Source organism: Paramisgurnus dabryanus, chromosome 5 (genome assembly GCF_030506205.2).
Source record: "Paramisgurnus dabryanus chromosome 5, PD_genome_1.1, whole genome shotgun sequence".
NCBI classification, from domain to species: domain Eukaryota; kingdom Metazoa; phylum Chordata; class Actinopteri; order Cypriniformes; family Cobitidae; genus Paramisgurnus; species Paramisgurnus dabryanus.
Genome location: NC_133341.1, coordinates 4474868 through 4492745, shown reverse-complemented (window position 1 = coordinate 4492745; position 17878 = coordinate 4474868). Strand labels below are relative to the sequence as shown.

Sequence of the window (17878 nt, the reverse complement as noted above, 5' to 3'; positions counted from 1 at the left end):
GACATACGGTATACACAGTTTTCTGGAAAGCTGTGTTTTTAAATGTGTCATAAATTTCTCAAATTCATGACTGTTTAAATACACTTGGCATCACATGCATGATTTAAGGTAAAAGTGACACTTTTTCGCGTCAATTCACAATCATTTAAACCACGCAGCTGTATTAGAGCCGACGCCAAACGATCACTGCTACGCGAGCGAGGACGCGATCATACTGACGCGCGCGGATCGTACGCGTCTTTACAAACTAATACGTTTACAATGTATTACATTGATGAAAAAGGGAATTAAACTTGTCATGCCATATATCACTGAAATAAAAGAAAGGGATTAAAATATGTCTGAATCATATAATTCCTACCTGTATGTGAAAATGCACATTCTCCAGAGAGCTCGCGTTGATTCAAGCATTCAGAATATAAAATCCATTTGCAGTTTTGTGCACAAACGTATATGAGAAATATTAATATTCCATCGGATTTAGTATGAAATAATGCTCAATATATATAGTTTTTCAATACCGTGTTCACACAGGCAGGCTGCGGCCGAAACCGCATACTGTATAGTGAATAAGATGAAGTTTACGATTCTAAAAATATGTATCAAGGACTCCGCTGTCCATATACGATACAAAGCTTGGGTGGCAGCCGAGGTTACTGCGTCCTCCACGGGCTCGCAGCAGAGTCTGAGGCGGCCGCTTCTTCTCCGGGCTTCTCTGCTTTCTCTTCCTCAGCTCTTCGCTGTATTGTGGCTCATAAAGGAACACCCGATTCTCTCAACAGCTCTTCGAAATCCATTTTAACCTTAAAACTACATTCCGCCATTGTTATTCAAACTTTCCACGGAGCAATAGCCTATTAGCTTAGCTTCTAAAGATGGCTGACACACTATCTTTACATTCTGTGTGAAACCACTTTTGAACGTAAAGGCTGCCCTCTAGTGGTAAAGTCTCATTGAAAATTTATTTTTACAGAGGGTTCAATTGGACATTTTAAAGTGGAAATAACATAATATAGACATGTTACTGCAATGTTTTTTTATCTTGGGCATCTTCACATTGGAGTCCCCAGTTCATATAAAAAATTTGCTTAAGAAATGTTACAGACATATTGAGATATAAACTACTTCCTGTTTTGGCGGCATCGACGCACATTTAGTTTGGGCTGTGACGGACAAACGCTTCCGAAAATCAAAAATCCTTCTAGTAACTTTTGTGAGGCTTGGTCCAAGGATCGTGTACGTCGAGTTTCGTGAAGTTTGGACAAAATTTGTGACCTGTGAAACTTTTTTAAGGTTTTCTGTTCTATCCAATATGGCGGACGAACGACATGGATCTGTGACTTCATCTTCTCAAGCAACTTACACCGGTACTGCCCGAACATTTTAAAGTTGGAACGGTGTCTCTGTGTCAAACGGTCTAGTCGCTAGAGCTGACACAAAATCTACCCGGGAATAATAATAATAATAATAAAACTTAAGAAGAACAATAAGTGTGCTTTTGCAAGCACACTTAATAATAAAACTTAAGAAGAACAATAAGTGTGCTTTTTCAAGCACACTTAATAATAATAATAATAACTAGAAAATGCATTTCCGGAGGAACTGCAAAAGTGTGCTTGCTCTGGTGCCGCCAATTTAGTTTGTGCATCCTCACATTGGAGTCCCAAGTTCATGTACAAAGTTTGGTTTCAATACGTTAAAGGGTTCCTGAGATATAAACTACTTCCTGTTTGGCGGCGTAAAATTTTAGAAAAAAAAATTTCTTTTGATATTGCGCATCCTCACATTGGAGAGCCAAGTTCATGTACAAAGTTTGGTTTCAATACGTTAAAGGGTTCCTGAGATATAAACTACTTCCTGTTTGGCGGCGTAAAATTTTAGAAAAAAAAAATTCTTTTGATGTTGTGCATCCTCACATTGGAGACCCAAATTCATGTACAAATTTTGGTTTCAATACATGAAAGCGTTCCTGAGATATAAACTACTTCCTGTTTGGCGGCGTAAAATTTTAGAAAAAAATGTGTTCTTTTGATGTTGTGGATCCTCACATTGGAGAGCCAAGTTCATGTACAAAGTTTGGTTTCAATACGTTAAAGCGTTCCTGAGATACAAACTACTTCCTGTTTGGCGGCGTAAAATTTTAGAAAAAAAAAATTATTTTGATGTTGTGCATCCTCACATTGGAGACCCAAATTCATGTACAAAGTTTGGTTTCAATACATGAAAGCGTTCCTGAGATATAAACTACTTCCTGTTTGGCGGCGTAAAATTTGAGGAAAAAAAATGTTCTTTTGATTTTGTGCATCCTCACATTGGAGACCCAAATTCATGGTCAAAGTTTGGTTTCAATACGTGAAAGCGTTCCTGAGATATAAACTACTTCCTGTTTGGCGGCGTAAAATTTTGGGGATTTTTTTTTTCTTTTGATGTTGTGCATCCTCACATTGGAGACCCAAATTCATTTACAAAGTTTGGTTTCAATACATGAAACTACTGAGTAAATATCCCTGAGATATAAACTACTTCCTGTTTGGCGGCGTAAAATTTTAGGAAAAAAAATTTTCTTTTGATTTTGTGCATCCTCACATTGGAGAATTAAATTCATGTACAAAGTTTGGTTCCAATACGTTAAAGCGTTCCTGAGATATAAACTACTTCCTGTTTTGGCGTCGTCGACGCACATTTAGTTTGGGCTGTGACGGGAAAACGCTTCCGAAAATCAAAAATCCTTCTAGTAACTTTTGTGAGGCTTGGTCCAAGGATCGTGTACGTCGATTTTCGTGAAGTTTGGACAAAATTTGTGACCTGTGAAACTTTTTTAAGGTTTTGTGTTCTATCCAATATGGCGGAAGAACGACATCGATCTGTGACTTCATCTTCTCAAGCAACTTACACCGGTACTGCCCGAACATTTTAAAGTTTGAACGGTGTCTCTGTGTCAAACGGTCTAGTCGCTAGAGCTGGCCAAAAAAATCTACCCGGGAAAAATAATAAAAAAGATAATAATAAAACTTAAGAAGAACAATAAGTGTGCTTTTGCAAGCACACTTAACTAGAAAATGCATTTCGGGACGAACTGCAAAAGTGTGCTTGCTCTGGTGCGGTCACTAACGTGATTTGTGAAATGTAAAATTTTAGAATATTTTTTTATCTTGTGCATCCTTGTATTGGAAATCAAATCCTCGCATTGTGAAAGCATTGCTGAGACACACACACACACACACACACACACACACACACACACACACACACACACACACACACATGTTGGTGTATGTGGTTTACAGGGACATCTCCATAGACGCAATGCATTTTATACTGTCCAAACTGTTATATTCTATTTCCCTTACCCGCCTCAATCCCTAACCCCAATGTCACAAAAACCTGTTGCCAGTCTTTAATCTATGAAAAACTACCATTTAGTATGTTTTTTTAGCTTTTCCGTTTATGAGGACACTCTCTGTGTCCCCGTAAACCACCTTTATAGCATAATAAACATGTTATTATACACTATTCATGTCCTCGTAAACCACATAGACCAACTCCCCCACACACACACACACACACACACACACACACACAAATGTACACAGGCTTGTAACCAGGGGCGTTTCCAGCATTGAAGGACATCCGGGGCTTAGCCCAGACCATTTTATGTAAATACAGGGATCAGTAGCCTACATCACCTGCTCTAGCTAGCCTAGAACCAATTTTAATGGCTGTGCTGCACATGTTCAGTGTTTTCTTATAAAAATAAATTAGAATTGTAATTTAAATAATTTTAATTTTGGGTGAACAATCCCTTTAAAGTGCTCTATTTTCACACACTAGTTTTGTACATAATATACCAAAAATTCTTTTTTAGTACTTAAAGCTCCACTGTGTACTTTTTTGGGTTAAATCTTAGCAAAAACCCATGTTTTCTTTCAAAAGTATGTGCTCATTTATGTGTAATTACTTCCACCCACTAATCAAAGTATTCTCGCAAGTGTAGAATCTGCTATTTAAAATACATACGGTCGAGTCGCTCGACTGGCTGAATCCATGTTGTGCTCAGTTCACAGCTCACCCCTTGCTTTTGAAATGCATAGAGAAGCTACGGTAGCCACCACCAGACAAACATGTCATGATTGGAGACAACGTAATAAAAAAGTTTGTCCGTTAAGACTATAGAAACATGGTGGCACAAAATGGCGACTTCCATGGAGGGGGACCCTCGGTGTATGTACATAAAAACGTCTCATTCTAAAGTAATAAAAACATAACGGTTCATTATGAAAGGTCTTTATACACCCCTGATAATATAGTTTTGTATATTATTTTGCATTTCTGTCAAGAGATCCTTCTAAAAATTACACACTGCACCTTTAATGTAGGCCAGAGTTCACGTCACCAAAAGCAGCAGATAAAAGCTGCATTTTATTGATCATAAGCTAATTTTCAAAATAAGAAAGAGCGACAGCAGCACTGATAGCCTAATATCATTGCATTTCTTTACTATTTATGAATATGATTGTGTGTTGAGCGTCTAAGACAGGGCTGTTCAATAGTGTGTCATGGGGGCCAGAGTTATATCAGTGATGATGACTACATATACATTTAAACATACTCATGTTGTATTTTGAAACTGCATAACAACAAAATCAGTGCATTGTACAATATAATTTTTCTACAAACATGTATTTTCAAACTGCATACAACAAAACTTGTTGTATGACCAAGTAGGCTTTATCTACATCCAGACATGTTCGTATTTTGTATTTTAAAACTGCATAACAACATAAGTGCATTGTAAGATACCCGAGTAAGCTTTATTCTACATTTAAAGGGGTAAATAAGAACCATATCACACTCATTGAGAATTTAATTTATTTACTCACAAGCACACATAACCAAAAGTTTATAATATGGAACATAACATTGTTTTATGCAGTTTTTTGTCAATGCTAATTATTTCACGACCTCTATTTAAACTACAACCGCCAACTTAATAACTGGCAAACATTAAGCTAGCTTCTAATAAGAGAAATTATACTTTTAGATTTCGTCAGGGCAGTTAAATCAGGTGTATGTTTGTCAGCGCGATACGCATACAGTGGTGCAGGTGCTGGGCTGTGAGCGATAGGCGATTAACTTACTCGTTTAAATTGCACTCTTGTGTGAGAACGATGACTCACATAATATTTGAGCCTTCTGGAGCCTTTGTCTGCTTTGAACTTCGGAGAAACGCCAGCTTGTTCACAAAAATCGTTTCATTTATTAAGACGTCTAATGTCATTGTGGATAAGCAAGTCATAATTGAGCCGACATATCAGACAACAACTGTCGGAAAAGAAGTTGTTATTGTAAGCTGGAAATACAATAAATAAAGTTAAAACAGCCATAGAGTTTGTGGTCTCTTAACTCGCCACTGTCAGTCTTCGCATCTTGACGCAGGCAGACCAAAGCGCGAATACACGTGAAGGGGTGACTCGCGCTCGGTGTCTCTGCGTCAAACGGTCTGGTCGCTAGAGCTGACACAAAAAATCTACCCGGGAATAATAATAATAATAAGAATAATAAAACTTAAGAAGAACAATAAGTGTGCTTTTGCAAGCACACTTAATAAAACTTAAGAAGAACAATAAGTGTGCTTTTGCAAGCACAATTAATAAAACTTAAGAAGAACAATAAGTGTGCTTTTGCAAGCACACTTAATAACTAGAAAAAATGCATTTCCCGAGGAACTGCAAAAGTGTGCTTGCTCTGGTGCGGTCACGAACGTGATTTGTGAAATTTGTGCACAGGAATTTTAAGGGGCAGTTGCTGTAACCTAAAAAAGGGCACCTCCCCCCACAATTTTTTTTTTACATCCAGACATGTTCGTATTTTGTATTTTAAAACTGCATAACAACATAAGTTACGCGTTACTGGAGAGCAGGGAGACAGTTCTGTCTTTAAACTGTCTCCCTGCTTTTATTACTCAAAACAAAACTGACTCGATGGCGAAAGGTCGGAAGACCAAATCATATCCACCGAGGAAATGTTTTACGTGTTGTTACAGTAACATTTTAAATAAGAGCCATATCACACTCATTGAAAATTTAACTTATTTAGTCACTTAAGTACACATAACCAAAAGTTTATAATATGGAACATAACATTGTTTAATGCAGTTTATTGTCAAAGCTAATTATTTCACTACCTCTATTTAAAGGCTCTCTAAGCGAATATGTTCGACGTCAATTGTTGTTGATATTTAAACTGTTTTCAACCAAACGGAGCGTAGCTAACCCCTCCCCCTCCTTTCCGTGCTTCCGTGAACGCGACCAACCCCCACCCCCAAATCCTTCTTGGCGTTTATTGGCTGTAAAATTTTGTTTTGTGGTGCAGGTTTGGCCACTGTGTGTATATTGAAGTTTGTAGAGCCTGGGCTGTCTACAGAGATCTCGTTTTTTTACAGTATGATCAGCGGTCAGGTAGCAAGCAGATAGTGAGGAGATGTGCGCTGTATGTAACAAAAAATGTTTTATGGTCTAAAACGCGTGAATTCGCTTAGAGAACCTTTAAACTACAACCGCCATCTTAATAACTGGCAAACATTAGGCTAGCTTCTAATAAGAGAAATTATACTTTTAGATTTCGTCAGGGCAGTAAAATCAGGTGTATGTTTGTCAGCGCGATACACATACAGTGGTGCAGGTGCTGGGCTGTGAGCAATGGGCGATTAACTGTTACTCGTTTAAATTGCATTCTTGTGTGAGAACGATGACTCGCATAATATTTGAGCCTTTGTCTGCTTTGAACTTCGGAGAAACGCCAGGATCTTTTATCTAGTTCACAAAAATCGTTTCCTTTATTAAGACATCTAATGTCATTGTGGATAAGCAAGTGATCATTGAGCCGACATATCAGACAACAACTGTCGGAAAAGGTGCTGTTGTAAGCTGGAAATACAATAAAGTTAAAACAGCCATAGAGTCAGTGGTCTCTTAACTCACCACTGTCAGTCTTTGCATCTTGACGCGGGCGGACCAAAGCGCGAATACACGTGAAGGGTGACTTGCGCTCTCCATCTCATGTTGTATAAAACAGATGCACGCACATCAAGATTGCGACCCTGTCCTCTTGCTTTTCATGTGAAATCAATGCTTCGCTGATGTTCAGTGTAATGAGAACAGCCCGTCACTCGCGCACTGTGCTCCTAAATTATTTTACAAGTTCGTACATAACTATTTTTAGGCGCAAATGCGAGTGAAATACTCGCACTGTAGAGCCCTGTTAATGACATGCATCTCTATTACATGAATTTAAGGAAGCCTCTAGTTCTTTCCTAAAGCTGACTGAAATGAGCCCAGGTCATATTGCAGTACATTCAGGGCTTGAGGCTGGCGACGCCTCTAACAACTGTTTCTCTGAAATTTACGATAAAAGAAAATATTTCACTCAATGATTGACAGCATAATGTAATCGATTGTGTTCCCGTTCAACAGTAGTTAAGCATACGATTTAGATATATAGCTTTCTACTGTATCTGAAGATTATGTAAATCTTTTGGCAAGCTGTGTTTTAAATGTGTCATACATTTCTTAAAGTCATGACTGTTTAAATACACTTGGCGTCACATGCATGATTTAAGGTAACGTTAAAGTGACACTTTTTCGCGTGAATTCACAATCATTTAAACCATGCAGCTGTCATAGAGCCGACGCGATCCTGACGCGATCCTGACGCGATCCTGACGCGTGCGAATCCTACGCGTCTTAAACCAATACGTTTACAATGTATTACATTGATGAAAAGGGGAATTAAACTTGTCATGCCATATATCACTGAAATAAAAGAAAGGGTTTTACGTCTGAATCCCCGAAACATACCTGTATGTGAGACTGCACGTTCTCCAGAGAGCTCGCGTTGATTCATAAGCGTTCAGAATATAAAATCCATTTGCAGTTTTGTGCAAAAACGTATATAAGTATTAATATTCCATCGGATTTAGTATCAAATAATACTAGATATATATATATAGTTTTTCAATACCGTATTCACACAGTCAGTTTCTGTCTAGTCACATGTGAAATCACGTTTGAACGTAAAGGCTGCCCTCTAGTGGTGAAGACGCCTTGCTTTTTCTTATTTACATAGATATGTATGGATTGGATATTTTAAAGTGAAAATAACATAATATAGACATGTTACTGCAATGTTTTTTTTTATCTTGGGCATCTTCACATTGGAGTCCCCAGTTTATATAAAAAATGTTAAAAAGATCCTGAGATATATACTACTTCCTGTTTGGTGACTACGCTTGGTCCAAGGATCGTGTACGTGGCGCTTCGTAAAGTTTGGACAAAATTTGTGACCGGTGAAACTTTTTTAAGGTTTTGTGTTCTATCCAATATGGCGGACGAACGACATGGATCTGTGACTTCATCTTCTCAAGCAACTTACACCGGTACTGCCTGAACATTTTAAAGTTTGAACGGTGTCTCTGTGTCAAACGGTCTAGTCGCTAGAGCTGACACAAAATCTACCCAGGAATAATAATAATAATAATAAAACTTAAGAAGAACAATAAGTGTGCTTTTGCAAGCACACTTAATAATAAAACTTAAGAAGAACAATAAGTGTGCTTTTGCAAGCACACTTAATAAGAAGTTTAAAGTATTTACCCCATATGGTGTATCTTTCGTAATGTCAAAACGTTATTCAGCCATTCGAAGGATGACCAGAGTTAAAAGTTACATCATGGAGAAGAGACGAAATCCCGAAGAAACTCAGAAGCTTCCCCGGGAGTACCAAAAAGCTTGGGTTTGCCATCAATGATGACTCTCAGAGTAGCAGGGTATAGTAAGGAGTAGCTTTTTCCTGCCTCACGCAACCTTTTCTTGATGTCATTGTATTGGCGGCGTCTTTTAAGCAGATCTACGCTAAAGTCAGGATTGATGTATATGCGTCTGCCTTGGAAGCTGAGCTCTTTTTTCTCTCTCGCGAAATGCAAGATTTCAACCTTATACTGAAGTGTAGAAAGTTTACAAGGATGGTCCATGGGGATCTCTCATTACTTATGGAGCTGTATGTAGGATAACGATGAGCCTTTTCAATCACTGGCGGTGTGAGGAAGCTGTCACTGCTGAAAAAGTGGTTTAGAAGCTGGATTATGAAGCCTGCCGTGTTGGTGCCCTCACTGTGCTCCGAAACATTAGTGAAGCGAAGATTGTTAGCCCTGCTCCTGTTCTCGGCATCATCAGCTTTTTCCCTCAGGTATGTGTTCTCCTTTTCAAGCACAGCAACTTGCTTAGTCAGATCTTCCACGTTTCATTCATTGGCACTTACACGATGCTTTAACTCTGTGATTTGGTCACATAGTGTGGATATGTGTCATTTCCATTTTACTTTGTTGTATGGCACCCAAGATTGTTTGGAGGGAAAACTCACATTGATCCATATTCTCCATTGTGACAGTATTTGATAGAAATCCTTTCAATTGCTAATAAAATATACTTTTAAGTTTAACTTTAAATCAGATTAATTTATAGCACCTACTCAAGAAGTCTTTTAATGTTTTGTAATGCAGCAGCTGAGACCTTTTGGAACACTCAGTCAGTAGCGGCCATCTTTGTGTATGTGTGTGCGCAGTGGGCCCGACCAAGAATAAAGCTCACTCCCATAAGCTTACCCAAAATTTTCTGAGGACAGGAGAGGTTATTGGCGTTAGAAGGCTGAATGGGAAAGTATCCAGGCGCAAGCAGAACCTACAGGGTCAAGGGAATGCAAGAAACTTCACTCACTAGATAGTTTAAGTAACTCTGTGAAAAGTGAACTCGGGATGTTGCGCTGCAGATATGCAAATGATATCTTCAGGGAATTGGAGAACCATTATGGTGACAAGGCACAAACGGCAAAAGAGATCGCGTTGGAACTTCAATCACAACCTGCTGTAAAGAACCATCAACCACAAGAAACTTTAGAGTTGATTCTGGCAGTGGAGAGTGCAGTATTGGACCTCTCAGACCTGGGGTGCAAAGACGCTGTACGGAATCAACTGGTGATTCGGTCTTTGGAGAGCAAACTCCCCGATTTTATGAAAAGAGAGTGGCTCATGTGTGTGGAAAATCCTGCGAATGATGTTAATCCAGGAAACCATGTAACAGGCTATTAATGTTCCTGGAAGACCAAAAATCGATATTCGTGAAGTTGGAGCAGTTGCTGTCTAGCAAACCATGGCCTGCCAATGCTCCTGAGAGATCAAGCCACCGGGAGAAACCAGGTGACAGATGGAGAGAGAAGTCGTTCACTAAGACTACAGCAAGTGAAGTCAAGAGAGCCTCCAAACAGTTACCCTGTGTCGTGTGTGGTGATAAAGATCATGGGGGTAAACTGTTTGGTTGTAAAACTTTCAGAAAAGCCAATGGGTTTCCCTTGCCGTATATGGTGTTGGAACGATTAAGGTGAAAGTTGATACAAAAAGGTATCTCGTGAAAATAAAAGTGTGGACCTTCCGAGGAACCCTGAAACTTCATGAGATGATTTGCTATGGAATGGAAGACATCGCCAAAGTGGATAGAGTGATGAAATCGAAGTGGCTAGAGCAGTTTTTCCCTGAAGTGGAGCCGGGAGAACTGGCCTGCCCAAAAAAGGTTGATCTAATAATCAGCACTCGTAAAAGTCGATTAGCTCCGCAAAGACTGCAAAGGGTTGGCAATATAGTATTGTGGGATGGTCCTCTGGGTAAGATCATGAGTGGTGTACATCCAGACCTCTTTAAAGACGTGGAGGTGGCCCCATGGCGATTGAAGACACATTTTGCTCATTCAATGAGGACGGTAGTTGAAGAACACTTCCAGGGAAGGCCAGGAGTCCATTTGGAGAAAGAAAACAGAGTGGAGGTTCGAACGACATCAGTGTGCAGTAAAGAGATCCTTGAGTGGCTAAAGTGGGACAGCATCGCCGCTGCCTGTGATCCTATCTGTGGAGGATGTCGCTGTGGAAAGTGCTCATCGAGTGAAAAGGAGATGTCCTTGGCTGATGAGAAAGAGCTGGACATAATAAAGGCAGGTCTAACCTACAGAGAAAGAGATGCTCACAGCGACCAGCCCCACTGGGATGCGAAGTATCCCTGCAAGAAAAACACAGTCTCTCTTCCTAACAACCAAAAGGCTGTGGAAACAACATTCCTGAGAACTGAGAAGCGGCTCATGAAAGACCCTCTGAGACAAAAAGGCTTATATAAGGCAAGTCCACCAGATCGTAGAGAGGGGAGCTGCTGTAAAGCTTGCTAAGGATGTGAAATGGAAAGGTGCTGTGTGGTGGGTAAGTCACCTAACCGCCGCAAACCCCCATTCAGTGACTATGCCAGTATTACTCGTCTGGAATAGTAGCAAGGAGTTTGGAGGGATTAGCATTAATAGCATTCTGCTCAAAGGTCCAGACGTCTTAAATCCCATTGGAGCGCTGTTCCTCAGGTTTTGGGAGGGAGAACATGTGGCCATCAGAAACATCACCAAGATGTGTAATTCGGTATGGCTGGAGGAAGTCCATGTGCATCAATTCCTATGGAGAGACTCACCAGAGTTTGAGGACAACGCTGATCTTCTCACATCCCACAATGACCTCCACCGTCTAGACAAGATTCAAGAGAGAGGTGAGAGGATACTGAAAAAAGGAGGCTGCTACCTCTAGCCTTGGATCCGGTTTAGTCAAAGTGGGAGGAGAGAAGGGATAGGGTCCAAGCCAGTGACTCTGACGTTGCCCAACCAGTTAAGGGAGGAAGATAACAAAGCCCTGGGGGTTGGTAACCTTGTGCAAGAGGACAAACTCTTTGGGATGGTCTCTATCAACTTCTCCAGTAGGAAGAAGAAGATGAGAACGGAGGTTGACCTCACCAATGGAGAAGTAGAGGTAAAAACACCAAACCTGCTTACTCGTCGTGTTCTACTGAGCCAAATCGCTGGTCTGTATGATCCGATCGGTTTAGTAACTCCTGTGAAACAGAAAGGGGTAATTCTTGTGAGGAGAGCCTTCCAGGAAGCTGGCAAGCTTACTAAGGATACCTGGGATGAACCTCTGTCTGATGAGCTCAGAGGGAAGGCAATTGAGCTGTTCAAAGAGTATGCTCGTCTGAGTAGCATTAAGTTCTACAGAAGCCTTCTGGTTGGAAGGGTAGACCCTGGGGAATCACGTTTTCTGACGGAAGCTGTGAGTCCTATGGTGCAGTACTGTACTTGCGATTGTTGACTCAAATTTGACTTTTAAAAAAACATATAAAAAAAAGGAAATGGAACAATTAAAAAAAATCTCTTCAATTTTAAGTTTATTAGAAATAAGATGACAACAGGCGCAGCTATACTTTATTTTCATTCAGCATTGTGAACATTTCCTGTCATTGATTCTTGTCTCTGTGTTTATTTGTGTTTATTTTTTATTTTATTTTATGAATTATTTAGTTTAATTGTATTACTATTATTATTATATTTTTACTTTTTATTTTTGACTTATAACATCAACTCCTGTCCAGGGACAACAGATGTAAATTAGCCTTGTGGCTATAATCTGGTCCAATTATATATTGTGCATTGTCCCTGTCAAATAAACATAAAAAAGACATCAGATGGTGTGGTCCCTCAGCTGGTAGAGTCAAAGGCCAAGTTAACTCCTCTCAACCAGAAATGTGATGCTGTCAAGGACGAGATATGTGGAGCTGTCTTTGCCACACGTCTGAAAGGATACGTGCTGAAGCATGGACGATTGGACGTGGATAAGTGGTATCATTTCATTGACAGTCAGATGGTGCTTGGAGCCATCCAGAGGGCGAGCTACGGTTTCCAGATGTTTTTTGCCGAACCGAATCGGGGAGATTCAGAAGGCTGGAGCTGTAACTGACTAGTGGTGGATACCAGGCGAGGTCAATGTCGATGATCTAGTCACAAGAGGGTGCTCTCCTGAACTGCTAAGTGAGGATTCTGAGCTGCTGAGTGAGTTTCTGTCTAGTCCAGTCGAGGATTGGCCCATAAAGTCCGCTTCAGAAGTGGCAGCTGATGCTAGGGAGGTAGTGAGTAAATTCCAGAGAAAGGCCTTTTCAGCAGTCCTCACCAGAATTCAAGCCAAAAAATTGTTAAATCCTGGCAGTCTTGGTGGTGAAGATCCAATAGTCACGGATGGAGTTACTGGGGCTTCAGTGTCCTTGGAATTATATCAACCTTAACTAAAATTAAGCAAGAGGAGACTCTGTGGGGAGCCGCGCTCATAAACCAGGTGGATCCAACAAGGTGCAGTTCTCTCACTAGACTTTGTGGAATAGTTGGCTATGTTTGCACAGCTGTAAAGAAGTGGTTGGCTCATGTATGCCGGACCTCCAAGCCAGCAAAGTGGGAGGCGATATTGACAGACCTGTGCTTAGCCGCCCAGGATGGAGCTACATTTGCTTTGACGACGTTAAACAGGCTTGTTGACTCCTGAGGTTTCATGGTAGAGTCCAGGATTTGACCCAGGAAGAGATTGGTGTAACTTTGGTTCCCTACAAGGCATGGATCAGCACTCTTCTCACAAGAGAGGCCCATGAAGCTAACCATTAAGGGGTTGCTGGCACACACTTCTGGGTGAGATCTAAAGCATGGGTGGTGAGAGGTTCAAGGATAGCCAAGAATGTTGTTGATTCTTGTATACATCGTCGGAAGATCAAAGCGAGAATGTGTAAACAGGTGATGGGTGAACTTACCCTTGAGCAGACTAAACCAGCTGCACCGTTCGAGTTTACGACGTTAGACCTTTTCTGTCCCTATATTGTTAAAGATACTGTAAGACATTGTAGAAGATCTGTCTATGTAAGGATTCCTGAAACATACCAGCGCTTTACAGCCCTCACAGGTAACCCAAGAAAGCTCTGGTCAGACCAAGGGACCAGTTTTGTGGGTGCCAGACCAGTAATACAGGAGCTTTACGAGTTCCTGAGTAGCATTGACAAGGATCAGGTCCAAAAGTAATCGGTAGTAAAAGGAACCAACTGGACGTGGGTGTTTCATGTGGCATATTCTCCCCATTGGAATGGGGCAGCTTAAGCAGCAGTTTGTGTACCCAAGAGGGCGTTAAGTAGTGTTGGAAAGGAATTTGACAGCACTGGAGTTCCAGACCCTTCTGTACCTAATCTGTCAAATGAGAGAACTATTGGCGCCAGAGCTCAGGTACAAGAAGAGACAGTGGAAGTAATCACTCCCAACTCACTTCTACTTGGTCGTGCAGGGCCCAATGGGGACTCCCGAGGGTTTGAATATCCAACTTACCCCGTTGTGCATCTGAGAACGATCCAGATTGAGGTTGATAAGTTCTGAAAGCAGTGGAGCCAGCTGGCAGGTCCAAACCTCTACATCCGCTAGAAGTGGCACGCGCCTGCTAGAAATGTTGCGGTGGGTGATCTGGTATGGTTGGCTGATCAGAACGCACTGAGGGGTCAGCTCAGGCTGGGTCGAGTCATGGAGGTGTGTCCTGATGCAAGGGGTGTGTACGAGATGTGAGAGTGTCAACATGTCGGAGTTGTCCGATTTCCAGCTAAAAGTCCAAGAGGAACCGATGTGAGGATAACTAACCCTCCACCATCCTCCACAGGGATGTTAGGAGGTTAGTGGTTCTGCTTCCTGTTGAGGAACAGTAAAGGGTCCCCACCATGTTGTGTTTCGGTAAAGGATCCCCACCATGGTGTGTTTCGGTGAAGGATCAAGACTTTCCCCTCTACCATCCTCCCCGAGGCTGGTAGTGTGTTTCGGTAAAGGAGGTCAACGTGTGTTGTTTTGGACATTAAAACTACCTCAATATGTTCATGTCTAAGTATACAATGTAATTTGCATGTTCATGAAAAAAAATCATATCTAAAAGTGAATTGTTTGGTTATGGTGGCCTACTTGGATTTAGAGTCAGTAGACCAAGTGGGAGGTGTAGAGCTTTCCACCAGGTGTTACTACTGTTTGTATATATTTATATTATAAGTGATGGATGTTAATTTTATGTACTTGAGCATTTGAAGAAATAAGTATATTTTACTATCCTATTTAGGATTCGGGAACATTTATGTTATATTTTATATATGTTGTAACATTACTCGCCTACAACATATATTAAATGCGTACATGCGTGTATGTGTACTAAATAAAAAATCTAAATGGCTCGAGTTGTATCTGCCGTGCTTGTCCTGAACCCCTTCTAGTGTGAAGTTTATTAAGATATAGCAGGTAGTTTAATAAAAAAACTGGATAACCGTAGAATGAGCAGTTTTTATCTACATACACTGCGGAATTTTGCACCGCTATTTTTCTACAGAAGCCCTAACGGACAAACTGTTATATAGAGCGTGTTTTCTCAATATGTCATCTCAGATGACAACATGTTTGTCCTCGCTTCTCTATGGGGTTTGAAAGGGAGGTGTGAGCTGTTGACTGAGCCACTGGTTGCATTTTCCAATCTCACCACTAGATGCCGCTACAATCTACACACAGCACTTTAAGTGAGCTTAATTTTATAATTAATTCAGCTAATTGCCATTTTTATGAATGTCAGCACGACTTACCATGAGTGTGACAAATCCAGCTTTGGGATCAACATCCAGCTCTCCTGAGAGGATACTCAGCACAACAATAAATTTCTCAGTCACCTCTACCTCACCATGAGGCAGAATCTTCAGCTCAATGTTGCGGATGCCCCCTTCCCCATCTCTGAAACTAAATGAACCATTCACTGGTTCACTAATGTCTGTGTTTACCGATGGCAAAACCTCATTTGAGTTTGGACCTAAAATGTGCCAGGTTACCTGAGGGAGAAAGCAGGGAAAGACACAAGCACATGTCAGAAAGATGCTTTGAAAAAAAAGTCGACAATACAAAACAAAATCTTAGTAGAGCAGCTGGTAGAACCAGGCTTTTTTAAAGGTTTGATGCCCAGGTTGACACTGTAAGCTGCATTGGATAAAAGCATAAAAAAAGAAAAAAGAGGAAAAGCAAATTATATAATTTATTAAATAATTAATTAATATTATCAATGCTGAAACAATCTCTTACTGGAAAGGTCTTTTAAATATAACTATATATATATATATATATATATATATATATATGGGCTGTCAAAATGAATGCGTTAATAACGCGTTCATGCAAATTCATTTTAACGGCACTCATTTTATTAACGGTGATTAAGTCAAAGCTCTTGGTCCAAGCTACAGTTGGATATATTAGGACGCAGCCTTACTGTGACCCGTGCTGTCTAAATGAGTCAGAGGTTTTCATAAAAATAAGAACATTAAGCTCTCTTCTAGCAAATCCAATGCTCTAAAGTCTAAATAGTCATTAAAGATCTAAAATGATTTATTTGCATGTTTTCTGAGAGGTGAACCGTCATAAATGATCTAATGCAAAGACGGGTCTTCATCCGCGTATTTTGGTTTCGCTTTTAAAGCATGCAGAAATGTAAAAATAGTCTAGAAATAGAAATAGAAATAGTCTACCCTTTTGCCATATTAAACTATGTTATTACCTCAACCTAGACAAATTAATACATACCTATCTTTTTTCAATGCGTGCACTGTACAGCGTGTTGTGAAAGTGTTAGCATTTAGCCTAGCCCCATTCATTCCTATGGTACCAAACAGGGAAGCCACCAAACACTTCCGTGTTTTCCCTATTTAAAGACAGTTACAGTTACAGTATACCAGTAAGTATGGTGCCACAAAATAAAACTTTTTTTTGGTACCATAGGAATTAATGGGGCTAGGCTAAATGCTAACACATTCATAATGCGCTGAACAGTGCACGCATTGAAAAAAAATAGGTATGTATTAATTCGTCTAGGTTGAGGTAATAACATAGTTTAATATGGCAAAAGGGTAGACTATTCCTTTAACATTAACCCTCTGGGGTCTGACCATTTTGGGACACTGTCAGAGGTTCTGACATGCTCTTACATTTGGTATTTTTTCAGTTGCTTTAAAACATAATAATGGCAAGTGTCTCATACTACTGTGTTCAGCACAAACTGGGCTAAAATATTATATGAGCTACATGTATGTACATGTTTGTATTTTTGAGAGAAAAAGGTTCATGTGTGGTTTTAAAAAAAAACAAAAATTCACTGATATAAGTCCACAAAACCCATACTAAACATGTTTTAACAAGACTTTCCTGAACAGAATCTAGTAGTCTAGAGTTTTTTCTTCAAAATGATGTTATTATTATTACCTTTATTTAACCAGAAAGAAAACTCATTGAGATTAAAAATCTCTTTTCCAAGAGCGTTCTGGCCAAGACAGGCAGCAGCACAAATTAACAAGGTTACAGACATAACAACATGAAACATGTAACATAAAACATAGTACAATAAATAGTAAATTACAAGGTTATAAAATATCCAAAGTTTCATATATATATTATCTCATGCGATAAAAAACAGCAAGGATCATTCCAATAATCAATCGAAGCATTTACATCCATTTTGATTAGCTCCTTAAGGTTCAAAACTGTTTGCAGCTGATTCAAAGCACAGGGGGCCGCATACTTAAAAGCCCCTTTTCCCAATTCAGTCCGAACTTGAGGGACAGATAAAACTAGTAAGTCCTCAGAACGAAGACAATATCCTGTACCTTTCTTTTTAATGTAAATGTGAAAATCATCCTGCCTACTCATTCACATAAACCAATATATTGATTTAGAAATTGTAAGACACTTTTTGTTTAGAGGGGCCGTATGCGAGAAGGATTAATTGACAGCTAGCAAACAAAGCCTCGCATAATGAGCTGCATAATGAGCTGCATAATGAGGCAGGAGGGAACTACAGTAAAGATTGTGAGGACAAATGTATACATGTTTGTTTGAGGTTTATTAAGAAGTTAACAATATAATCAAAATAGAAATGAAGGTCAGTA

At 39.9% G+C, this 17878-nt stretch overlaps 1 protein-coding gene across 1 annotated transcript in view; it reads right to left on the bottom strand.

Moving 5' to 3' along the window:
* LOC141279851 (adhesion G-protein coupled receptor V1-like) overlaps positions 1–17447 on the bottom strand; it is a 120727-nt gene extending 103280 nt beyond the window's left edge. The window contains exons 1-2 of the mRNA XM_073814793.1: positions 17442–17447; positions 15536–15775 (exon numbers count right to left, since the gene is read on the bottom strand). Coding sequence (XP_073670894.1) covers positions 15536–15775; positions 17442–17447 — 246 coding nt within the window. The remainder of the gene's footprint in view (positions 1–15535; positions 15776–17441) is intronic.
* Positions 17448–17878: the final 431 nt, after the last annotated feature.